Source organism: Piliocolobus tephrosceles, chromosome 16 (assembly GCF_002776525.5).
Source record: "Piliocolobus tephrosceles isolate RC106 chromosome 16, ASM277652v3, whole genome shotgun sequence".
Taxonomy (NCBI): Eukaryota; Metazoa; Chordata; class Mammalia; order Primates; family Cercopithecidae; genus Piliocolobus; species Piliocolobus tephrosceles.
The window spans coordinates 46,838,571-46,863,589 of NC_045449.1; the positions used below are offsets into that span (position 1 = coordinate 46,838,571).

General features: G+C 58.0%; 1 protein-coding gene and 1 long non-coding RNA gene across 7 annotated transcripts; one reads left to right on the top strand and one right to left on the bottom strand.

Moving 5' to 3' along the window:
• Positions 1 to 1,664: 1,664 nt before the first annotated feature.
• On the top strand, positions 1,665 to 8,973 carry LOC111537507. The gene is made up of 3 exons (XR_002730022.2): positions 1,665 to 2,073; positions 6,226 to 7,089; positions 8,152 to 8,973. It is a non-coding gene; the product is annotated as an uncharacterized LOC111537507 (long non-coding RNA).
• Positions 7,072 to 24,897, bottom strand: TBKBP1 (TBK1 binding protein 1). 6 transcript variants are annotated; one of them, XM_023204320.2, is made up of 10 exons: positions 24,749 to 24,896; positions 22,615 to 22,873; positions 22,116 to 22,238; positions 21,755 to 21,859; positions 20,211 to 20,391; positions 19,476 to 19,651; positions 19,274 to 19,335; positions 10,610 to 10,728; positions 9,671 to 10,398; positions 7,077 to 8,623 (listed from the first exon to the last, which is right to left on the bottom strand). In XM_023204320.2, exons 2-10 carry the CDS (start codon positions 22,837 to 22,839, stop codon positions 8,495 to 8,497), a joined length of 1,848 nt encoding a protein of 615 aa, XP_023060088.1. In that variant the 5' UTR covers positions 22,840 to 22,873; positions 24,749 to 24,896; the 3' UTR covers positions 7,077 to 8,494. The 6 variants fall into 6 exon arrangements, with proteins under 6 accessions (XP_023060089.1, XP_023060088.1, XP_031790220.1 ...); XM_023204321.2 differs by lacking the exon at positions 24,749 to 24,896 and having other exon boundaries at positions 7,072 to 8,623; positions 22,615 to 24,737; XM_031934360.1 differs by having other exon boundaries at positions 9,671 to 10,728; positions 24,749 to 24,897.
• Between the last annotated feature and the right edge of the window lie 122 nt (positions 24,898 to 25,019).

The window sequence follows — 25,019 nt, forward strand, 5'->3', positions numbered from 1 at the left end:
TTTCCTTTCTTTCTCTTCCTACCTTATCCCCTCCTCTTTCTCTCCTTCTCGCTCTGCCCCTGCCCCATTACATGTGTGCCTGGCAGGAATAATCTAGGAGCCACAAGGAAGAAAGCAGAGGCCCCTGAGTCCCCCAGGTATGCTCCAGAACCACATCTGTCACCTCCCTCATGAGCTGCAGGGAAAGAGATCAAGATTAGCTCTAAGGGAAGCTTCCCGCTGAGTGGAGTTTGGAATAATCTCAGAAATATAGAATGCCAAAATGTCAGAGCTGTGATGGAAATTAAACCACCTACTCCACTGAGGAACAGAAGCGCTGAGAAGCCGCACAACGTCCACAGAGTGTGGCTAGAACCAGAGGTGTCCACTCTCAGAACAGGCTCCAAACGGCTTCCTTCACTACCCTGCAAGCTGAGAATTCTCTCCCCTTCTCACAATTTTCAGTGTAAACCAGACCCCTTGTCCTCGTGACCAGACAGAAGAAGAAAGTAAACAGGGATGGGCTTGGCTCAAGGATGTGGATACAGGTCAGTGGCAGCCCAGGCACAGAGAGCTACAGCATTTTGGTAACATATGGCATCGCCATGTCCTCTTCCTCCAGGAAGCCTGCTAGAATTAGGAATGGGCCTGTCACCCTCCACACCTGGTGGCCTTAGCCACGGCAGAGAGAGAAAGGATGAACGAGATGTGCCTGAGTACCAGCCACAGCTCGCAGCCCTGAGTGACAGGGAGGGAGGAGGAGGAATGAAAGGGGCAGGAAGTGGGGTCCGGACAGGAGTGGGGGGTGCATGAAGCTAGGGAAGGGGAGGCACTCCCACGGGGAAAAAAGCTGCCCTGATGAGTCACTGCTGCCCAGGTGCAGCCCTCCTGGGGGCTGCCCAGCTGCGTTTAAGGTTTGTCATGTGATTTCTATGAAGGATAATGGAGTGGTGGGCTGGAGCTGGCTCACGCCAGCTCTCAAGAGCCGATTATGAGTATCTCTTCCCAGTGCTCAGTGCTGAGGTAGCTTACATTGGAGAACCGGTTGTTACACGTTTGCCAGCACACCACTGGATAATGAGGTCAGCTTCAGAGCCAGGAGTGTACGTGTCTGCATATGGGTGCGGGATTTCCATGCATGTGTCAGTGTGCACTATTCCTGGGTTCCTGTGGCACCTGGGACACACCTGTGTGGCACTGTGATCCTGGTTGTGTGTGTTGGGAGGAGTGTGCCCTGCACGTGGGTGCCCCAGAAGTCTGGTAGGTGGGGAAGGGATGTGCATGGAACTGGGTCGGTCTGTGTGCTTTGTGTATCTGGGGTGATATGACAGGGTGAGTCTGGAGGGTGGTGTGGTGACAATGCAACTGCCTGACCGTCTGTGGGGGACTAGGCCAGCACCTGAGACCAGAGACACACCTCTGAGCTCAGAGGACACAGGGAGTGCTGAGACCCTGTGCGAAGTCTCACCTTTGCACTGCCTCTGTCCTCAGGCACAACCATCTGCCAGTCTGGGGGGAAGTGGGATGTCCAGGTGGGCATAGGGCTCTCTGATCCCTCATGTGAGTTCTCTGTGTGTGCTGGGAACACCAGAGGCCAGCACCAGGGGGCACTGTCCTCTCCCTTCCCCCTTACCCATGCAGGGGTGAACTATTTCCTTCATACCATCTCCTGATCCTCCCCCTCACCTCCCATCCACAGTGTGCTTTTGCTGTCTGCGGGGGGAAGGGAGAGTTCGGCTCCTGCAACACCCACAAGGCCAAGGGCCCCAGGAAAGGGGAGGGGCAAGATCATTACTCAATCAGCCTGGCCAGCTTTGGAGGATGCCACCTCATGGGCATCCCTCCAAAGTGACATGGCCCCCTGCCCCTCGCCTCACTGACTGCCTGCAGCTGCTCTATCCCAGGGGACTTGGCTCCACTGCCGAATTGACCTTTGAGGCTCCAAATGAGGTCTCATCTCAGTCTCCCCACCAAGAAGTCCTGCAGGTCTCTTGCTCCAGGGAGGAATGGTAGAGGGACCAGAGCTGTTTCTTCCCACCCCGTCTCTGCCCTGGCCCATAAGGCCAGAAGAAGAAAGGCATGAAGACAAGACAGGTGAGAGGAGGTGCGGAGCGGCAGTCTTTCTTCCCTGTACTCTTCCGCCTCAGACCCCTTAACCCAGGCTGTGGCCTGGGGACCTGTGTGTTCTCACGCCTGGACCTACCCTCATCCCTCTTGCCTGGAGCCTTCTGCCACCCACTCGCCACCCACAGTGGGTCTCTCTGCTCATCTCTCTGCCTCTGTTCCCAAGGCCAGGCCAAGCTCCCCAGCCCTAGAGGGATCTGCTGTGGGGAACATCCAGGGGACGGGATCCCTCAGTTCTTTGGAAATGTGTCCCCAGGAAGTTCTTCCTAAAGTTTAACCCAAGGTTCCTTTTGTTGCAGCCAGTGCCCAGCACCTCCCAGGCTGGAAGTTGGGTCTTCTTCCCACTCCAGCCAACACTCTCCTTCAGGTGAAGCTGGATCAGGTGGAGAAACAACCCAGCTCCAAAAACGAAAACAAAAGTCTTTGTTCATCCCCTGCCCCCAGCCACCACATAAACCCACAAGGCATTGGAGCCTTCATGCCAAAATGAGTCAGGACCCTTCAGAGGGTTGAACTAGGGTGCAAGAATTCCCCTTCATGCCAAGCAAGGGTTCTATCTGATAGCAATCTCCATCTAGCCTCCTTGGGCCAAGGAGCAGGTTGGCCTCCCCAGTGGGAGGGGTCCGACCATCTGTGGGAGCTCGGCTGGCCTGGATGTGCCTTTCGCCCTGGCCTCCTCTAACACCAAATTTCACTCCCCCTGCTTGACACTAAGGGAAGATCTGAGCAGAGCGCCTAAGTGTGGAGTTGGGTGCAAGAAGTGCTCAGGCCTGCGGAACCGGGCTCCGTGCCTGCCTCACAGTCTGCCCTCCACACCCACTTTCCAAGGAAGCAATGGAAATAGAAACTTACCCCTAGGTCTGAGGCCCCAGGGACCCTCACAGGGTACCAAGAGGCCAGCTCCAAATCTCCTGGCTCGTTCTTTCCACCCTCACACTCAAGGGAACAAGAAGACTTTCCCAGAGAGGAAGGAAGGGCTTAGGGGTCCCAGAGCCAAAGAAGATGCCTGGGAGTAGAGGCAGCAGTGGCCCAGCTGACCCCCAAGGAGAGCCTGCTCCCCCACCCCTGCCCCCTGCGCTGCATATATTCTCTCCCCCTAAAATAGCATCTCTGGAGGGAGGTATGGGGGAGTTCTCAGTTCACCGTTCTCTCCTTCCCGCAGTGCATTCACAGCTCTCTCGCTGTCTCTCACGACCTGGTTTCCCTGCCGGGCCCGTCTGCTCCGCCTCCACCCTCACCACCTCACCCTGCCAGGTGCCAGGACCTCTTGGCCAGAGAGGTGGCCTGCTCTCCACGGCCCATCACTTCCCACTTCCAAGCTGTGACTGTCACACCATTCCCTCCCCTCTTTGGGACGGAAGCAAATTCAGTCCACACAGTTTGAGCATCAAATGTGTCTGTGCATCTGTGCTACAGTCACTGGGGCAGGGGACAAAGGTGTCACGCTGCCACGGTCCTGATCCTTTTCCTCCAGGATCCCATTGCCTGACACTCAGAGGCCTCTGATAGAGCTGGGAGTCCCTGGGGTTGCAGGAACGGGGGTCTACCTTTGCCCCCACCACAGTCTCACACTGGACCCGGATTTACCTCGTGCCATTTTTAGAATCTCATCGCAAGCCCTTCTGCTCTATTGTGTGGCCTGTTTCCCATGTAGAATGGTCCATTGAGCTGGTTCCAGATTGGCAGGGGAGGTTCGGACCTTGGCCCTGGGAAATGCCCAGTCTGATGGGGAAGGCAGGACACAGACTGAGAACACTGGCAGAGACAACTCCCCAATTAGGTAGAGCTGGAGTCATTACAGCTGCCAGAGGGGTGCCAGGGAGAGGGTTCCTAGAGGAATAGAGAGTGGGGAAGGCTCTGAAGAAGGAAAGGTCAGGGCTCAGGTGTTTGGGGTTGAGGGAAGTGGGAAGCTAGAAAGAGGTGTCTGCCCAACCTGAACAGGGATGAGCCACAGCAGTGCATTTCCCCTGCCCAGGGCCCTGCTGTGGGGCTGACCTCCTGTCCCCTGCACCGTGGGAGTGTTGGAGGCAAGGAAAGGGAAACTCGAAGTCCCCCCCAAGGGAATCGCCTCCCGCCTTGTTATTTCTGGCTCCATTTTCTTGGTCAAGAAGGGTGTCAGTGGTAATGCAAATTAGGAGGTGTTTGAGGTGCTGGCCGACACCCATCCTGTCCCCTCAGCCCTCCCCCTCCCCCATGCCCACACTCACATAGCCGAATGGGACATCTGTGAGATGCGCCTGGTGACTCTGCCCTTGGCTGAATTGGCATGCAGCATGGGTGAAGCTGTGGGCTGAGACTGGGTTCTCAGGGGCATCTGCCTCTGCTGCAAGGAAGGGTAGGAGTCAAGAGGGCCTCTAGCTGATGCCCAGGTTCCCCCTGCGCAGCCCCTTCGTGCCCCCAGCCCTGCCAGACCCCTCCCTGGTCATTACATAGAGCCCCATGGCATCTACATGGCATCTGCATGAACAGTGAATGCACAAACCAGTAAGTGCCTCAAGCCAGAGCCCTCTCTGCCAGGCTGCGGTGTAAAGGGCACTGCTGGAGGCTCCTGAACAGCATGGCTCGCAGCCCTCTGCAGATGTGGGTTGGCTCTCAGAAGGTAACTAGGGGGCACAGCCTTGAGCACCGAGAATGTCTCTGGGGTCAAAACAGAGAGAAAGTGGAGGAAGTGCAGGAATAGGGACAGGTGCTGGAGGATTTCACACATTTTCCCCACACTACCTGGCCACTGCCTAAGGCACCTTGCTCGCCCCTTTCCAGCTAGGACCCCCTGGCCCTTGTGGTCCATCCTTATGTCTGACCTCTATTCTTCCTGTGGCTGCCAAAGTTGGTCTGTTTCTGTCCTTGCTGAGGGAGAAATGGGACTAGGGGAACTGTCCTGCTCTCCCTACCCTAAAAAGACATCACTGAGTGAGTCCCCCACCCACTCCATTCTTCATTAGTCCTAATCAGCTGGGTGAAGTGTTTCTGATTAACACGGCTGATTCACCCACACACCCCTCCCCTTGTTAGGATCCGATGCTCCCGACACACTCTGCCGCACACTTGTGCAGGTACACACACCACCAGCTGCTGAAAGGAGCTGTTGCTGTGCTCAGCTGATCGCCTGACACAGCCTGCATGCGGACCCAGGCCAGGAGCACGGGTCTCCGTGGCCTGGTAGCTCTGGCTGGGGAAACCCTGTGGGGAGAAGGGGCATAGCCAGAGAGACCGTGGGACACTGGCCTTTAATACAGCATGTGGTGATGCGCCCGAGGGGCTTGCTCCCTGTGAAGTTGTCTTCCCCCACCTATGCATGTCTGGCTTTGGGAGAGTGAGTGGGTCCCCCATGTGTGTCTTTCCAGCCTCGACAGAGGTCTTCCTTCCCTCCCACTTGCTCCTGCCACAGTTTTCCCACACTCTTCCCCTTTCCAGGAGCCTAGAGACCCCTTTGCCTCTGCATTTTCTCAGCCCCAGTGCCCTGCCCCCTGTCTCCACAGAGTAATGAGTAGCAAGTGTCCTTCCATGATCACAGTCCTTGAGAGAGAAGGGATGAGGACTGGCAGGGCTCCCTAGCCTTTTCCCAGCTCCCCATGCCATGTCCTCTCCTTTTGGTGGCGGGGGCAGGGGGGAGGATTAGAGGATTAAAGACTGGGGCACGCTAGCTTTCTCTCCTTCCCAGCATTCCCTCCCAGCCCCCAGCAACTTTCCGCCCTGCACCTGAGCCCTCTCCCAGGTTCCTAGAAATCAAGGAGACAAGCTGCCAGAACCTGCGCCCTGTGTCCCCACACTCCCCCTCACCCTGGTGACAGGAGAATGTCCGGGCTGCAGGACACCTGGGTTCCCTCCCACCTTCAGACATGCGCAAGAACCAGCGGTGGTTACCTGGGTCATCCCCCTGCCTCTGCACTCTCATTCCCAGCCATCCTTTGCACCTTTTCTCAACAGCAGGATTTCTTTTTGCCTCGTGTGTCCCTAAACCACCCTTATTCATTCATGCATGTCTCCTAAGTGCTTCCAAAGATCCAAAAGGCACCCAGGTCCAGAAACTTGGGTGCTGCCTTCCTCCATGGAGGTGGAGAAACAGCAGGGGGCACTATATGGGCACCCATGTGCCAAAGGTTCCAAAACCTTCTTTCCCAGGGCTGTGAACCCGTGTCACATAGGGACGGCTGGTGAAACTTCTCCTGGCACTGAGGACTTGGCTGTGGGCAGAACTGAGCTTGGATGAACTCTGAGAGGGCAGCGTAGCTGTTAACTGCAACAGAGAACCCAGAGTGACTGGGAAGTCTTCCCACAGGCGTCTGGACTTTGGCATTGAATGGGAAGGCACATTTGCCCTGAGTCTAGAGCCGAACCTCACACCTTCAATGAGCAATTGCCTCTGTCCTTGTTTTAAGTGAACTATTGACCGAAAATGGCCACATGGAAGAGAAAGGCACCCAGTTGATGAACAAGACATAGGGCACAGCCCCAGCTGCGACAGAAGTCATGGGTTCATGACCCAGCTCTGACCTTCCAGGCTGTGGGACTTCTGAGGCAGCTGCTGAGCCTGGAACCCAGCCCCTCCCCTCTTCTTAGACCCATGAGGACATGGAACACGGATGTTCTTCCTCTTTGAGGCCCCAGCCTGGTTCCTGACAAGCAGAAATCATTTGATGAAGACATAACTGCTACTGATAAACCCCAAGGCTTTAGAATCTCAACTGGCCAGACCTACTGGGTGGGAAATTCAAGAGGCCTGCTCGGGGCTAGGTGGCTGCTGTATGTCTATCTGTTCTAATGACTGCTACGCCACAAGTCATCTGCAACCACTTACATGTCTGCACCTCCAGAACTGCTCTGAATGTGGGTGCCCCATGCATCCCCTACTTGCCCAGTGTCTACCTCCCATGGTCATAGTCCCTTGAGACACACTTTCCAAGACCTCCTGCTACCAAGGGCTCTACCCGCCCCCCCGCCCTGCCCCCAGCCACAGAGGGCACAGACTGAGCACAGATGGAACAGGTAAGTTTTATTTGGACTTTTAACTTGTTCAGAGAGCACAGGGGCCCCTACCTCCCCTCTCCAGGCCCCCTTCCCCATTTCCCCTCCCTGGGGATGCTCAGGGTACAAAGACATGTCCTTGGCCCCTTCCCCACCCGACACACCCCTTCACTCCCCTGCTCTATAGAGGGGAGGGGTGCAGGGAGGTGGAGCCTGGAAGAGTTGGATAAGAGCGGGACATGCGCTGTCGGTAGCGGCCACTGCTCCCTGCCCGGAGCTGAGACCTGGGAGAGGCGCGCAGTGGAGCGGGGTGGATTCATTGTGGGGTGGCAGGCTTTTGCCGTAGAAGGCTCCCCACCTCAGCCCTGGGGACCCCCTGGCCTCCTGCATACCCGTCCTTCTGAGGGTACAACTCTGAGGTAGATTTCACAGAGGAAATGTAGGTGGGTGGGTGGAGTGTGGGAAGGGGTTAGCTCTTTTGAAGTTGATCTCCACAGCACCCTGGGCCCGTTCTCAGGTTCTGGCATGGAAGGCAGGGGCTGGTGACACCCACCCAGCTAACAGAGGCTGAGTCACACAAGGGCTCCAGGGCACCTGTGGTGTCAGGGGCTCCAGTGGAGGGTTGAAGGGGCATCTGCCTTCACAATCTGTGCCTCAGTGCTAGGGGGGTCAGGAGGGCATGGGCCTGGGAGGCTGGCAGACAGTCCCCTGACCATAGGGGTGTCTGGCCCTGGCCCTCAGAGAAGACTCTTTATGCTAGATCTTCCCAGTCCTCCAGGATCCTCCCTCTCCTCTCCACCCCTCCCTATTCCCCAGAGTGGGCAGAACAGGGAAAGGAGGACAGGGCTGGCCTGTAGGGAACGTCAAGAAACAAGATCTCTCCCTCCCCCAATGGGGGCCCATGCCATGAGCCCTAGGCTGGCCACAGGATGGAGGAACTGGGGTCAGTGCTCAGAGCAGGCTCTGAGACCCCAAAGACAGCCTGTGGGTGCTCCCCAGACAGAGCCCCATCTGAAAAAGACGGACATCTGGGGAGGGGTGCAGGAGCTCCTGGAGTCCTCTAACACCTTCCCCCCACCCCAGGCCCAAGCACTGGACACCTTCCTGGATCCAACCCTGTTTAAGAACAGAAAGGCAGAAGGAGAGGCCTGGGAGGGGTATGCCGTCCCCATCCCAGCCCAAGTCCCCACCTCCCAAGCAGAAACCAGGAGCATGGGGGGAGCCTCAACTGACCTCCCAGGAAGAGCCAGAGCTGAGTGGTGCCTGGACCAGGGAAGACGGCACGCACGTTGACTCGGTAGCAAGTGGAGGTATCTGGGGGTCGCAAGGGGCAGGGACCCCCCACGAAATTCATGCAGCATTCAAAGTGAGTGTTTGGGGGTGATAGGAGAGGACAGAGAAACAGCCAGTGGGTGGGGGTGGTGCCCTAGATCTTGCTGTTCTCCAGGTGGGAGTCAATGTGTTTGATGAGGGCATCATCCGGGTACCCGACAGGGAAACCCAGCTGGCAGAGGGGGCAGCTGCGGATGTCGGAGCCCACCGTCTCCATCAGCAACTGTGGGGAGAGAAGGAAGTCACTTATGGTCCCCAGCCCCCACCCATGATCCCCACATCCCAGCCTGCCCTGTCCCAGGACCCAGGGCAGGGAGGGCTGTGGCATGCAGGAGAGGTTCTGCCACCCTTTCTTCAGCACTGTCCTCCCCCACACCAGCTCAGTGTCCACCCACTTGCCCAGGGACAGGGTCCCCAGGAGGCAGGTATGAGAGAGTCACTGCTCAGCTTGCCAGGGCATCTGTGGTAATGAGGGAAACCAAGACCCAGACATGCCCCCAGCGTGACTAAGACACAGCTCCCGGATAACTCAAAGCAATGGACAATCCTAAACAAGGTACAACCCCAAAATAATTTTCTGTCTGGCTTTGGAGTATATTTTGGTCTTTCCAGGTTACAATGGGTGGCTTTGACATTCAGGGAACTCATTATTTCAGTGAAATGATTGAGCCCTGAGATAGGCTTCTGTCTTTCAGGACTGACAGAAAAGGGCAAGCGCTCTGGGGCCTGAAGGAGGGAGCTGGATAAACAGGCCTGTTCCTGTGTTGGCTAGTGGCCTGCTATGGTCAGTAGCCACCATCACCATAGCCAATATAATAGCACATGCTTGAGCCAGGCACTGTGCTGACTGCTTTAGGCTCACCTCCTGCTTCTTAAGAACCCTATAAGGTAATCAGATACTATAATCATTATCCCCGTTTTGCAGATGAGAATATTGAGGATCAGAGAGGATAAGTAACTTGCACAAGGTCCCACAGCTATTAAGTGCTGGTGTTTGGAATCAAAGGCAGAACTGTCACTCACTCCAAAGACCATATCCTTATCCAAGGAAATGAACGAAATCTTAATGGGGCAGGCCCCAATTTCTGGTGACAGATGATCTCGGGAAAGGGAGGTGAAGGGACCTAGACTGTGGCCTGGGGTTCAAGGAGGGTGGATAGTTTGTGCGCTGACACCCGAAAGGGGCAGGGCCCCCAAGGGAGGGTGAAGCTCTGGGGTCTCAATCTCAAGGCCTGGTCCAAGGTGGGCGGAACGCGGGCGCCCCACTCACGTTGATGGACGGCCAGGACTGCGCGTGCTCGGCGTGGGCGTACGCGGTGGCGGCTGGCGACTCGGGGATGGGGAAGCCCGCGCAGAAGGAGGCGCAGCGGATAGTGCCCACCTCCGGGCTGGGCGGGCTGGTGGGCACAGCCCACTCGTCCTCCTCCGACGGCTGCTTCTCGAAGCGCAGCCGGATGCCCTCGAAGGCGCGCCGCGGGCTGAGGGGCCTGCCGGGGCCGTAGAGCTCGCTGCCGTAGGCCCGGGGCTTGGGGAGCGTGGCCGCCTCGGCCTGCAGCCAGGGCGGGGAGGCGCCCATGTAGGCCGCGCCCTCCGCCAGCTCTGAGTAGCTGCGGCGGCCCTGGAAGCCGGCCTTCACGTGGTGGCTGGGCGGCTTGGCGTAGGCGCGCTCGGCCAGCGTCCTCTCGCCCGGCGGGGGAGGCGGCGGCGGCCGGGGCTGCGGGGCCGGGCAGCTGGGTGGCACCGGGGAACGGCGCTGCGGGCTGGGGGACTGGCACGGCGGCGGCACCGGCGAGCGGCGCTGCGGGACGGGCGACGGGCAGGAGGGCGAGGCCGGAGAGCGGCGCTGCTGCGGCGAGGGGCACGGGGGCACGGGAGAGCGGCGCTGGGGAACGGGGGACTGGCACGGGGGGCAAGGGGGAGCCGCTCGGGCAGGCGGGGAGGGGGAGGGGCACTGGGGGGCCGGCGAGTGGCGCTGTGACAGCGGCGAATGCCTCTGGCCTGGAAAAGAAACGGGGACGGGGTCGGGGGACAAAGGTGCAGAGAGAAGCCCTCAGAACTGGAGTGCCAGGGGCTTGCCCGGACCCATGCCCACCAACTCCAGGCCACAGGAAAGGAAATAAAGGGTGGTTCCCAGGACCAAGATGGTTGCCATGGCTACCGGCTCCTTCCCGGGTCCCGCCGCGGCCTCCCCTGCCCTGCCCCATCTCACCGCCACTCCGGGCCTGCTCCTGTAACAGAGTCCTCAAGATTCTCCCCTGTAGGGAACTCAACTCCCGAAGCCGGCCCAGCTCCTCTGTCAGCTCGGTGTAGGCCAGCGCCAAATTCACCCTGAAGTCAGAGGGCAGTGGGGAAGACAAGAAGGGCAGTGAGTCTACCGTCCCACCTGTGGAGGAGGAAGAACTGGCTCTGCCCCAGCATCTGGCCCCATCATGCTCCCTCCCACCCGCAGGGTGCTCCTACCCCAACTGCAGAAATCCTCCCTACCTTTAAGGTCCAGCTCAAAAGCCACCTCTTCCAGGGAGCCTCCCTCTGCATGCTGAGACCCATTCCCTGGGCTAGGGCAGTGGTTCCCAGCCTAAGTGCAGGGACAGGGAGCAGAGAGATTCCAAATCCCTGAATCCCTGCATGCATCAGGCACTGTCCGTGGCCTGAACACAGCTTATACAGGTATGTGTGAATGTTTTTCTAATCTGTGCAAAAGCTGTGATGATGAATTAAAGCATGGATTCATTAAAAAGCTGTACTGAATTTATAGTAGCTTTTGTCACTGTGAATTTTCTCAAGCAGTGCATACTAAAAGTGTTGTAAGTATCATCAGTGTACTGGGGGTGGGATCCATGAAGAGTCCTCACCTTCGAAAAGGTTGGGGACCCTGCTGCATAGAATAGCTCCTTCCGTAAGTGAAGATGGTTTCCTGGCTGGTGGAGGTGCTAATTGATAAACTTAACCCCAAGCCAACCCAATTCCATGTCCACTGCACCTGGCTCGACCTCAAAGCTGCCTCTGGGCTCTTTTCAGCCTTGCCCCTCCCAGGACCTCCTTGCTGTACAACTCCACCAGGGCCTTAGCACTGAGATCTTTGTGAACAGTTGCTGTACACTGCACACTTGCAGGGAGTGCCAGTCACACCGGGCACTTCTCAAAGGCTGCCTTGTTCTAGAACTTTATGGGGAGTTCCTTGATGGTGAGGATTATGTCATTGTATTTATATTCCCAGCACCTTGTCCAGGGCGTGGAAACCAGCAGATGTTCAGTAAGTGGATAAGGCATTTGAGCCTCTCCCTCTATTTTTCTCTCTCTCCCTTTCTTCCTCCCTGCTTCCTGTTCAGGCATCTTGGGCACCCACCCTCATGGAGCTGGAACAGACTTGGCAAGGAACCTCACCCACTTCCTTTTCCCCTCCTTTCTAGGTCATTTGCAACCCAGAACCATGGAAGGTCATCACTCCACTGCTCTCTGCCTTCTCCCCCTGTGGCCTGCGTGGCCCCAGGAGCCCCTCCCTGACCTTATGGGAGGCTCTGCCATGCCCTTGGGCCCTGCCTTCATCACTGTTCTGAGTGTGGACAGAGCTTTGAATCTCCCTGAAGGCAGAGATTTGGGTTTCTTTGGCTCTCCCCACCTCCAACTCCAGAAGGGACTCAGGAACTTAGTGGAAGCTAGAGCTGGGAGAAAATGCCAGGTGTCACTCCACACAGATCTCCTCCCAGGGGAGGTCTTGTCCCAGGACAGAGAGGTCAAGGGGGCCCAAGTTCTAAAGCCTGGAGGGCCCTATCCCCATCCCATAGTGATGGACATGTGGATGAGAGAGTGTGAAGACAGGTGTGAGGCCAGGCTGATGAATGAGGAAAGGGGTGAATGAGCGTAGGGTGTGTGTGTGTGTGTGTGTGTGTGTGTGTGTGTGTGTGTGTGTCTAACCCTAAAGGAGAGGAGGGGAAGTCGTGAGGTTAGGGCTTCAGAGAGCAGGAAAAGAGAAGTGGAGAGGGCAGATGACTAGGCTCCCTGCTCCGCTCACTGGCTCTCTCTTACTAATCCTGGGGCCGAAACTGCCCCTCCCACAAGACTATTTTTAACCCATTTGGGCCAAAGCCAAATTACTGCAAATGGGCCAGGTCTCTGGGAGACAGCCCTCTTCTTAGGGAGGGAGAGTCCTCGCCACCCATCTGATGGTGAGCAGGGCTGGACAGGCAGAGAGTCCTAGAAGCTGCTGCTGAGACCCTGCGGCCTCCATCCCATCACATCTCAGCCCTTGTTTTTGTTAAATGTGTCCTGTGCCCCCTCACCCTCAGCTCATGGGTCTGTGGGAAGAAATGGCGTCTCCCCCATCAGACTGGGAGGTCCAGGTGTGTCCCACATCAAATTGAGGACTCCCCAAGGGAAGGCTCCCCCTCCAGACCGAGGACATCTGTGGGCAGGAGCTCTGTGTCCCCCATCAGACTAGGGGCTTTCGGAGGGCAGGATCATGCTATCTCCTTGACAGCAGGGGCAGGAGAGGGCTCTGGGCAGGGCACAGACAGTGTGTGGTCCTCTATCCACACAGCCAAAGCTTCTCTCCCCATCCACTTTCACTGCTGTATCTCAGGCGACAGATACAGGTCGTTGTCTTCACACCCCTTCTCAGAGATCTCACCTGCCACACTCAGTTCCCAGGCCCCTGTCACTCCCCTGCTTGCCTCCCTCCCCTTGTCAGGAGCTACTCCAGTTTCTACCACCCAGCCCCTGGCATCCTTCTCACAGTGAAACAGACAGGGTGGCCAAAAATGGAAGGAAGAAGCCCCTGGCCCAGAATGCCCAGCCCCTCTCCCAGCTCTGCCCCCTGGGGCCTGAGGCAGGGAAGTTCTGTCCACTCAGAACTTCAGGCAGCCCTCACAAAGACTGCTAAGTCCCATGCAAGGTGATTGACCTGACCTCCTCCTGATGCCCCATGGCCTTTTGGGACCTCCCCCTTCATTGAGTGTCTCTCTCCATCTCAAGATGCACAGGCCTGGGCCGCTGAAGATGCTAACGACCTGAATGACTCACTGAAAACACTGCCAATTCAGTGGAAAAAAAAATCTCAACTTCACAACACAACCAAGAGTCGCACACGTGCACCGAAATACACGTTCCATTTCCTGGCTTCCTGGCCCACACCTGAGCGCTTTTTCACCATCATGACTCTTTGGGAAGAATGGGTCAGGTAAATGGCAGCAGATGGCTGCATTTGGATGCTGCTTTATTGTTTACATGATAGGAGAAAGTTCTGAGTCTTTCAGAACCTAGGAGGCACCCAGAGAGAAAAGAATCAGATGATCTGTATGAGTGCTCACCCCAGGCCAGGCACTCTGCTGAAAACTTTATTCATCTCCACAACAACCCCACGAAATTGCCACTGTTACCTTCATTTTAGGGATGAGAAAACTGAGGCTTACAGAGGTTAAGTTACTTGACCGAAATCACAAAGCCTACTAGTAATGGAGTTGCTGGGATGGGAGCTCTGACCCCTAGACTCCAAAGTCCAGGCTACTGACCATTATGCTATACTGTCCCCCAAAGAATCGGGAAGGAGTGGAGAGGAAAGGCAAGGCAGCAGCAGAAGGGAAAGACAAAGAGGAGGCGGGGACTGGGGACGTTGGCAGTGGCCTGGAAGCCCTGAGAATCACCACCCATTCCCTGGGAGTGATAGGCACATGTGGAAATGGAAGATCAGAGCAATTAAGAGGCTGGCTCAAGGTCACAGAGTGGCAGTGGCACACAGCAGATTCAAACGCAGGTTCTTGGCACCTCAACCTGCCAAGCTGGCAACTTCAGAGGTGCCAGAGAGCAAATGGCAGAGCTGGCATGAAGGAGGGCCCCCTGGGCTGCGAATATTCCATCCTTCACATCCTTTCATTCAGTCTTTCCATGAATAATTCACGGATCTCACAAACTTTTCCGGAAACGATAATCATCATTGTACTGTTAAAGCAACTGAGATCAGTAAGGTCTGTGACCTAACCGACCTCCTCTGTAAAAGGCCTCTTTCTGCCCAAACCAGCTGCAAGACACTTGAGATCTCGCATGCTCCGTGCTGCCCTGGAGCCAGGTGAGGATGCCTCAGGGTCAGAATTCAGGTTAGTGTGGTGTCACGGTGTCACGGCATGAGAGCTGGGGACGGCCTTGAGGACAGGATTAAAGGAGCCAGCGTCAGACTAAGAGTGGGGTTGATGTAGCACATGGCCAAAATTATGGACAGAGTTGAGGGTCAGGATCAGGGATAGGGTTAGAGTCAGGGATGGGAGCAGTAAAAGGGTTAGCATTAGGGTTAGGTTTAGAGCTGTTCATCTGGTCAGCATCATCGTCTGATACAGAATTGGGAGGAAAACAGAAATCCAACCTTCCTGGACCCTTCCATCCTTGCTTGAAGCTGCCCCCAGCTGCCCCAGCCACCTCACCCCTGTGGGTGAATTTAGGGACCAAACTTTCCACCACCCACAGGCACACCCAGCATCAGTCTTCCCGCCCGACCCTCGGGGAGGGGACCACAGGCACCGGGCCGTGGAGCGGACTTGAGGTTGCGGGCCGGTGGGGAGGAGGAAGTTGCTTTGCAACAACCCAGTGCTCCACCACTTCCTTTCGGGCGCCTTGAGCCCCTTCACTCTCCTCGACCAGCTATGACTGGTGGGGTCCCCAGAGCCTGGCTCTTCGTGGTAACCCCTGCCACCAATCCACCAGAGCTGACATCCCAGGTCTAGAAAGCTTCCCAGACGCAGCTGATTGGAGCAGCTCAGGGGTAGGCCTGGAAACCAGAGTTCCCACATAGGTGGGGTGCCCAGAGATCCCAGTTGGCCTAGGACTGTCCTGGTTCACACTAGTTGCCCCAGCGTAATTATTAATAGTGCCCCCTTTCACTTTCAAAAGTGATCCAGTCTGGTCAACAAATCACACAGTCGTCCCTCATATAAGGGCCTTCTACCTGAAGAAGACCCTGAACCAGAAACACACCACAGAGGCACCATCACCCCGTCTGCTCAGGACCCACTTGGCATCTGCACTGAACTTCTTACTGAACTTCTCAGATTACTTCACTTCTCTGCACCTCAGTTTGCTCATCTGTAAACGGGGGATGATACCTACATTGCGTTTGTGAGAATGAAATGAGATTTTGTAGGTAAATTGCTCACATAGTGTCTGGCATGGACTCAGGGAAGTGCCTAGGAGACAGGTGGAGAAAGGGGGATACTTGTTTTGAGACTTTTCTTGGAGACACCAGCCTAGTGGCTTCAGTTTAAGGAGGGAAGATAGGCGTTTCCCATCGAGGGAGAGGGCGCGGGCACGAGCTGCCCCCACCCTGCTGGCAGGCAAAGCACCAAGGACTAGGGCTGAAAGCCCACGCATCCCTCAGACCCGCCTAGAGCCCTTCACCAGCCTCTGGGAGCCCCCGAGGCTGCAAGTGCTCAGGGGTTAACTCCGGTGAGTGCAGCGCGGGTGCCCTGGCCGAAGGAGACTTGAAAGAAAGGAAGTAGGGAGGGTGAGAAGCGTGAAGGGGGAGGCCCTGGGCCTGCTGGTTCTGGGGCATGAGGCTACGCTCAGGGTATGCGGGGGTCTCCGACTTCCGTCCTGACCCACCCCATGCTGCCCTTGACCTCCGTGCAGAGTTTCCATCCTCTCTCTCGAGTTCACACTTCTTCCCACCACTAACCGCAGCCCACGCAGAGGCTTGTGGGTGGAGAGAGGGGTTGGGGGGAGGTGGTGCGGAAAAGGGCCTGGGCTGCAGCGCTGAGCCCCCAACGTTGGGAAGAAAGAAAGGCCTATAGTTTTTTCCTCATTGCCCATACTGAGTCCCCATCTTCTCCCAGATGGACCCTGCACAGACGAGCCCACCCTTACTGGGCCCTCATTCCCCTCACAGACCCCCTGTCCCCTCAGAGCCCTTATCTCCCTCAAGGAGTCCCCTCCTAATTTCCCCTCCCCCTCAGCATGGCCACAGCCTCCAAAAGGCCCCACTCTGGAACCCCAGGCTGGGGAGCTGGGCCCAGAGAGAAAGGGGCTGTGGGTGCTGCACCTCCCACCTGGGCTGGGACCCCCCCCCAAGAGGTCTTTACCTCCCTGTGTATCCTCAGGAGCAGGGTGGGCTCTGCTCCCACTGCCTCCCTCATCACTGCCTTTGGCCTCTGCGTGACCCCCAGTGGCTCTTCCTCTGGGGCAATTTGTCTCCCTGGGCTCTGTCCCCAGGAGCTGGGCTAACCAAACCATGGGTTTCCCAGGGGGTCAGACCTGGAGGGGAGTAGTCTGGCTCAGTCTGGTCTGGGTGTCTGTTTGCATGGGAACGTTAATGGCCAGAACTTGTGGGCCAAGGGCTGGGAAGGAAGGGACTGGGAAACCCTGGGGCTGGGGCTAGGACCCAGGGAAGGGAATCAATAGAGAGGGCGATGGGGGCGGTTAACCTTGAGGACTCCCGCAATAAAACTGGCTGCCCTGGAGGTGTCTAGACCAAGGGGGGGGGGGGCATACATACATACAGAATTCATCATACAGAAGACTCTGCCTAACAGTGGGCTGAACTCAGGAATTGTGTGTCCCCCTCCTCAGCCTTCACATCCTGGTCCTCCTCACCCCAATCACACCACCAACCTGGGTCACCCAGCCTCGACACTCACTCCACTCCTGGAAAAGCCTACTTGTAAAATTCCAACCAGCCTGGAAAGTCAGGCGGAAACAGAAGGAAGAGGGGCGCTAGTGGGGAAAGAGGAGCTGAAAGCAAGTGACTGAGGCTTCCTTGGGTGGGAGGACAGGGGAGGGAGCACTCGGGAAGCAGCCTATTACCAAAAGGAGCTGAGTTTATAAGAAAATAAAACTACTGGGGGAGTGAGGACTTCCTCTGAGAATTAACGCTTGCCAAACTAGTGCTGTCCAGAGATGCTCGCTCGGCCTGAAAGGAAGCGTGTGGCTGGGCAGCAGGGCCTGGCTGGCTCCAGATGCAGAGATCTGGGAGGCTGGAGGCAGAGCCGAATCAGAGGGAAGGAGGGGAGGAGCCATGAGGTGGCCTCTGGTAAGCCTGTGGGGCCAGTCCCCAAGCAGAGCCCAGCTCCCTCCAGCCAAAGGGCCTGAGAAGGGCAGGCGCCTTGGGAGAGAGAGAGGGAAGGGGATACTCTTGTCCGAATGGGCAGCGTGGATGGTACGGCCTCCTAGCCCCTTATGGGGTGGGCTTCCTTTCACTCATAAAATACAACCCTGGCCCCTGGGAGCCACTGCCCCTTCTCTGCCTCTACCCACCGCCTCTCCTATCTCCCAGCATTGACTGGCCCCTGAGCCTGTGGAATCCAGAGAGGCAGAGTCCAAGTCAGTAAAGAAACCCTGGGATTCAAAGCCTGAAGAGCCAGACTCCAGCCCCACCAAAATGTCCTCCCTTGGAGTTCTACCAATTCAGGGAGATTCACTGCTGGTTTGATAAGAGGGGACTGGGTTCAGTGACCCACGAAGGGCCCTACAGCATGACTTCTGGGGCAAGCTAGGATTGGAGAATGTGTGTGTGTGTATGTGTGTGTGTGTGTGTGTGTGTGTGTGTGTGTGTGTGTGTGTGTGTTCCAGGTCTGGGCACATGGGCTACGATGGGCCCCAAGCCCCAGCCACAAGCTAGGGTGGACCCTCTCCACAAAGGCCTAGCTGAGGGGTCCCACCCACCAGTCCCACAAACTGCGTTCTCACCACCTCCCCAGCTATCACAGCTCCACCCAAGCCCTCACCCTAAGGTGGGGAGGTAGGCGAGGGGTATCCCCAGTTGGAAAGGGGCTGGGAGGAAGATGAGGAAGAAGCCTGCTGGGCAGGAGACCTCTGGAGCCCCGGAGCTGGGTATGCTGTGCATTGGGGGATTGGTTCCTGCCCCTCTCTGGGCCTCAGTCTTCTCCTCCAATTAGAGTAGGGAGTCTGTGCCACACAGCTCATCTTAGGGGAGAGGACTTAGGCGGAAAGAGGTTTGAGCTGTTTCTCAGAAAGTGGGAGAGGATGAGTTCAGTGCGGATGTGGAAGGCACCAGGTTCCACTGTTGCCGGGTGGCTGCTCACTCCTCCCTTGCTGCCCAGTGCCCCCCGGAGGCCCCAACACTGGGTCCCCCACCAACACAGCTCCCTTGCCACTCTCTGCTGCCCCCTTCTTGGTAGGATTCCAAGGGAGCGCCTCAGCAGAGCAGATTCACCCACCCCATGGCTGTGTGAACCCAAGGAAGCCTCTCCTGTCTCTAACCCTCAGGCTTCTCTCTCCTGAGATGGGCAGAAAAGGCCTAACAAGTCCCGAGAAACACCACCTCCCTCTTCCTCACTACGGAGGGCGGGGGAACCCAGCTGGCTGGGCCTTGTCACTGCAATAGAAAATGGGGCCCTACGGAGGCCCAAAAGCTCAGCAGGAGACGTTACACTGGACACAGCGACAAAGCAGCCGAGTGTCACTTAGCCCCAGCATCTCCAGAAGATACAGGCTTGGGCCCCAGAGGAAAGCAAAGGGAATGTCCCAGATCCCACTCAAGAACCACACCTCCTGGGAGTCAAGACTAGCCTGACCAACATGGAGAAACCCCATTCTCTACTAAAAATAAAATTAAAAAAAATTAGTTAGGCGTGGTGGTGTATGCCTGTAATCCCAGCTACTCGGGAGGCTGAGGCAGGAGAGTTGCTTGAACCCAGGAGGCAGAGGTTGCGGCGAGCCAAGATCACACCATTGCACTCCAGCTCGGGCAACAAGAGCGAAACTCCGTCTCAAAAAAAAAAAAAAAAAGAACCCCACCTCCTTCCTATGAAGGATGCACACAGAGCAACAGCAGCCCAGACACCACACCCCTGAGGGCTGGGTGGGGAGGTCTCCCAAATATCACAGAGGGACGAAAGGCAAACCTAGGGGGCCCAGGGTTACCAATGTGACTTACTGATCGTCCCCAACTCTTTTCACCCATGCCATGTCCCTCTCCGACTGGTTGGAGGCCAGATCCTAAGGAAGAAGATGGAGAGGTCAGAGCCCAAGCTCACCCCTGCCAGGGCCCTTCTCTACCGTTCCCTGGGCCAGTCTGCACACAGTGGGGAAGGTCCAGCCCTGGACCTCCAGAAGCTATTCCAGGCCCCTGCATTTACCTGGGCCCGCGTCTCCTGCAGCTGCTTCAGCTCCCCCTGCAGCCGCTCGCACTCTGCCTGGAGCTGCTCCTCCCGGAGCTGAGCCCCCCGGGCCTCTCCCTGCGCAGCCTCCAAAGCCTCTTCTAGCCGCCGCCGCTCCAGGTCACTCACACTGGGTGTGGGGCCCGGCCAGCCTGCTGTCGGTGGAGAGGACAACGTCAGGTGGGCTCAGCTGCCTCCTCCAGCTCCCAGAGCCACACAGAGTGAAACAGGGGAGGATGCAGCATGGGGGATTCAAGAGAGAAGCCAGGAGAACTAGCCAAGGAGGGATGACCGCGACAAGGGCAGCGAGGAAAGATGGGCTGAGCCTCATTTCTAATCTTCCTGGAGGCCAGGAAAAAAATAAGATGGGCTCTTGAAGGCTTTACTGGCCAGACTCAAGTCTAGAGCTTCTGCAGGGGCCTCTCCTAGTCACAGCCAGAGACGGGGCAGGGGGACTCTGGGTGGGGGCGCCCTCTGCTGGCAGGCACAGGAATTGCAACGAGGTGATCAGGAATGCCCGAGTTAGAAGGGGAGAAATTAGGGTAACAGTGCGGTGAGGTGAGGGGACAGCAGGTAAGGGAGGATGGGGTGATTATGGAGAAATAGATTATATTACAAATGGGATGGTAAGTAAGCAGGAGGTGTCTAGGAATGTTGAAATGGGGGTTGGGGACTAGGAGGTGAGTAAGTCGGGGTCACTGAGATCTTACTCACCATGACTCAAGCCAGATCCCCCTCTCAGTGCCAAGTAGTGCAGGTCTAAATCAGCGCAGGGTGGCGCGGGGGCTGGCGGCGGGCTCAGGTTGGAGAAGGCTGCATCCCGGAGGCCTTGCTGTTGCCGCAGCTGCTGCTCCAAACCACAGATCTGGCGCAGGTGTGTCTCCACCAGGGCCCTCTGGAGAGAGACACAGAGGTGAGGGTCTGCACAGGCCCAGGACTTCCCCATGTCTGCAGAGTCACTACCCCAAACTACAGCAGAGACCCCAGATCACATGTCCCAAGCCCACTCTCCAAGTGGCCGTGAGTGCGAAGTCTCGTCTCAGCCACCTCAATGCAGCTGCTGAGGGCTGTTGCCCCTGGCTAGGTCAAGTTAATGCCCCTGCTCTGTCATTAACACACAGGGACACTTAAAAGAACACTCAGCCCCCCTGTTTGGAGGCCAACCCCCCTCAGGAGCATCAGAACTTGCATTTGCATACGTGACAAGAGCTTCTGGGCTTCACACACCTGTTCCATAAAATGGGGATAACAGTCCCACACTCATCTCTTAGGGTTGTTTTGAGATTTAAAATGAGCTAGTGTATGCCAGGTGAAAAGAACAGTGCCTGGCACACCCTAAGTGCCACATAAATATCTGTGATTATGAAGGCAAAGCATCTATATATGAATGCCCCATCACCCTCACTACAGCCTGGTGAGGGTGTTAATATTTGCCCCACTTTTCAGAGGAGGGATGGAGGCTAAATGACTTAACTGAGGTCATGGCTTGGGGTTGGCTGAGACCATGTCTCCTGATTTTTGTTTTGTTTTGTTTTTGGAGACAGGGTCTGGCTCTGTCACCCTGGCTGGAGTGCAGTGGCTTGATCTTGGCTCACCAAAGCTTCCACCTCCTGGGCTAAAGCGATCCTCCCGCCTCAGCTCCCTGAGTAGCTGGGACCACAGGCGTGCACCACCACGCTTGGCTAACTTCTTTTTTGTATTTGTTGTAGAGATAGGGTTTTGCTATGTTGCCCAGGCTGGTTTCAAACTCCCTGACCTCTCAAAGTGCTGGGATTACAGCCATGAGCCACCATGCCTGGCCTGTCTCTTGATTTTGACCTGCTCATCGGCACAGCCACACCCTGACTCAGAAGCACACCCAAGCACAGGCCCATTCTAGCAGTCACACACTCCTGGTCACCTCTGCCCTCACCCTCACAGCCTCCCAGGGGCAGAGCTCATGGGCACAGGGTCACCCCAGCGTGACAGCCAAGCATACACACAGAGACAGGTTCCCACAGGGCCACTGCATGGCCAGGATGCACACAGTCACTGCAACATGGATAGCACACGCAGTCTCCCTCACAAGGGCAAACGGGTGGGCACTCACAGATATACATGAACACAAGCAGGGCACATACAAGTGGTGTGTGACACATGGGATTGCACACTGTCACAGGCTGGAATCCTCACACACAGAACTAAATGCACACATGCACACACACAACCAGCACAATCCAACGCGACATCCTCAAGCACCCCGGCTCCCCAGGCCTCACCATCTCCCCCAGCTCCGTCTCCAAGTCGCTCTTCTCCACGCAGAGTTTCTCATAGGCCTGGATCATCTCTCCAAGCTGTTCTTCCTGCTCCTTGTTCTTCTGTAACTGGATGAGGCCCAGAGGGCCCCACCACAGGGTCAGTCCCACACTGGACTTGGGGCTGGGAAGCTCACTGTACCTCCCCATTCCCACTCCCAGTACCCTATGGAGGTGCAGGAGGAGCTGCAGCTGGTCTTAGGGAGGACCTGGCCATCTCTAATCAAAGGGGCAGAGGCTAGATCCTGGGGGGTATGGAGGGAAGAGTATCAGAAACAGACTGGAGCAAGATGCTCAGGGGGTGTGCCCAGCCTGGGAGGCTCACCTCGTGCTGGAACTGGTTGAGCCGTTGCTGCAGGCTGACCTTCTCCACCTCCAGCAGGGAGCCATCCTTGATTTCATACAGAGAAAAGCCATGCTCCTCTCCAAAGTCACTGATCAGTGGGTACTGCGGGTGGGGTAGGGCTTCAGGAGAGCGGGTTCCCGGGTGCCCAGCCCAGGCCTCAGCCTGGCTGTGCCCCCAACCCCACAACCTGCCTCAGACCCTTGACCCTCCTTCTCCTTGGCTAGTGGGATCCCAATTCCCATGGGCCTGCAGCCATCTCCCACCCACCAGATCTGTTTTAGATCCCAGATCCAGCCCTTCCGAAGCTGACAGGGGACAGTCCGCATCCAGAACAGCCACGTCTCTCATGGGAGACCCTCAAGTTCCCAAGAGTCTGCACAGTGACCCCTCTTTTGAATCCCTGGTATCTGCCAGATTCCCAGTACCGCTCCCCACCCCCCACACACCGTCAGGCGTGCCCTCCTCTCCAAGTTCTGACCTTGATCTCATAGACTTTGAGGCGGCGTCGGAGGGTGGCATTCTCCCTCTCCAGGCCCCCCAGCCGTTCCTTGATGTCTCCGTAAGCCGTGATGAGGGCAAAGTGGGAGGCAGAGCACATGTCGTCCCCAAGCGAGGGGTCTCCGGGACCGTCTAGCCACACTTCACTGGGCCCCAGGGCCTCCTGCGTCAGTATGCTGATGTCGTCCTCAAACATGGACTCCATGGTGAGGGCCGGGCCACGGCCCACACGGGGCCTCCTGGGAGAGCAGGAGCAACCGTGGACAAGGCCGTCTGTCTAGGGTTTGTCCCTGGTACCCCTCTCCCTGGCTCTGCAAGCCCTGGGGCCGGCTGAAATGCAACTCAAAAGCTTCCTGCCCCGAGCTCAGCGCTCAGCGGGGACTCCCATGGCCCCTTCCCAGACTCCTCAGCCCCATCCTCTCTGCCGCCTTGGGGAAAACGGACTGGAACCAGGTGAAGACCCCGCTGCCAGGGTGTTGACAAGTAGGGACAAGTAAACCAGGCCGGCAGCAGGGACAGGCTCCTGCCAGAACCAGGGAGACCTGTGGATGGGAGAGGGCTGCCTTCCCAGCCGGGCCCGGCCCAGTCCTCAGCGCTTCTCCACCCCAGGCCTTACTTCCCCAAATACCTCGCCGCCAAGCTCCTTAGCCTGGGCCTCTGGCACCCCAGCTCCTCCCCAAGGAAGGCCCAGAGCTGCGCGAGGGTCGGCCCCTCCACAGTCGGCACGCCCTCGGCTGCACCCCCGCCCAACTTCCCCACTTCCTCCCGCAGGATCCCAGAGTTCAGGAAAAGGAAGCGCCTCCCCCGGGCGCACCGGGGTTGTGGCAGCCGTCCAGGACCCCCTGGCCCCTGACCTGGGACCCACAGGAAGTCCTTGGCTGAGTGTCACGGGGCGCAAACTGGGGAAGGGGGCCCAGGTGGAGAGGGACGCGAACGAATTCCCAAGGCCGGCTCAGGGTGCCCGCGCGCCGGGAAACAGGGAACCCTACGAGGGGGCAGGAATGACTCAGGCAGGAGTAGGCAGTGAGGGGGTGCGTGTGTACTTCTCGCGGGCCTGGTTATGAATGTGTGTCTGGGGTTGGCATGTGGGGGGAGTGTGCGTCTGTGAATGAGTGTAGGTGTGTCAGTCAATGAGTGCCTTCAGGGTCGCAGGGGCGTCGGGACGGAGTGGGGCAGCAGTCGGGAGGCTGGTGTGTGTGCACGCGTGCGTGAGCGCGTGGGCAGGGTGGCACGTTGGGGCCGCGTGTCACGTGAGACGCGAGGGGACTGTCCGAGGTGTGTGCGCGCGCTGAAGCGTGTGTGCACCCCGGAGAGGGGGCTCGGCGGGGAGCTGTGAGTTCAGACAGCGGGGCCCCCAGATCCGGCTGCAGGAGCTTGGGATGCAAAGGGCTCCGGCGCAAGCTCCAATTCAATCCCCCGCCATCCCCCGCCACCCACAGGCCCATCTAAGTGCCAGGGAAACGCGAGTGACTGGGTCTGAGTAAGGAGTGTGTGCGCGCGTTTGTAAGGCCGGCCCCACCTTTAACCCTCTCCTTCCCACGCCATCCCCTCCCCCCAGCTCCGCGCGCCAGCGCTCACACCCCCAGACACCCGCCCGCCCCGCTGCGCCCACCCCCCTGGCGGGGCTCTGTCCCCGAGGCCGCCCCACAAATGCCTCTTTCCTCCGCATTCCTCTCTGGGCCCAGCGCCCGGATGAGCGCAATGGAAGGGGGCTGGGGAAGGGGTGCGTGCCTCGGTCGGCCCGGGCCCCTCCTGCGGCCCCTTTAAGAGCCGCCCTTTAAACCCCTTTCGCTCGGCCGACAGAAATTGTCGCCCCTCCCCTCTCGGGCATGGAGACCACTCAGCCCCCTTCCCCACAGCCGGCCGAGCCCGGGGCCCCCGGACACCCTCTCGGGGCCGGGGAAGGGGCTCCGGGGGTGGAGCGGCCTGAGAAGCGGCGGCGGAGGGGGACGCGAGGGGATGCGGAAGGCCGACGCCGGACCCCTTCCTTCCCAGCCATCCCGTGAGGCTGCCAGCCGCCCTCCCGCTGCCTCCTCCTGCCCACCCCGCGACCCCCGAGGCCCGACCCGGGCGCCGCTCCCCTCCCCCCTCCCTAGCCCCAGCCGGGGACTCACAGCTGCTGCCGGTTCCTGCTTGTAATCGCAGCTTACCCCCTCCGCCTGCTCCCTCCCCAAACGGGCACCAGTGCCCCCACCCCCCTGGCACCGCGCTCTGCTCCTCGCCCTGTCGCCGCCGCCGGGTCTCTCCCCACCCCCCACCCCTCCCCCCAACCCCCTCCCTCCCGCCCGCCCCGCTCCTCCTCCGCCGCCGCCGCCGCCGCCGCCTCCGCCTCCTCCTCCCCGGCTGCTCCGGGTTTCTCCAGCTGGGAAGGCGCCCTGGACCCCG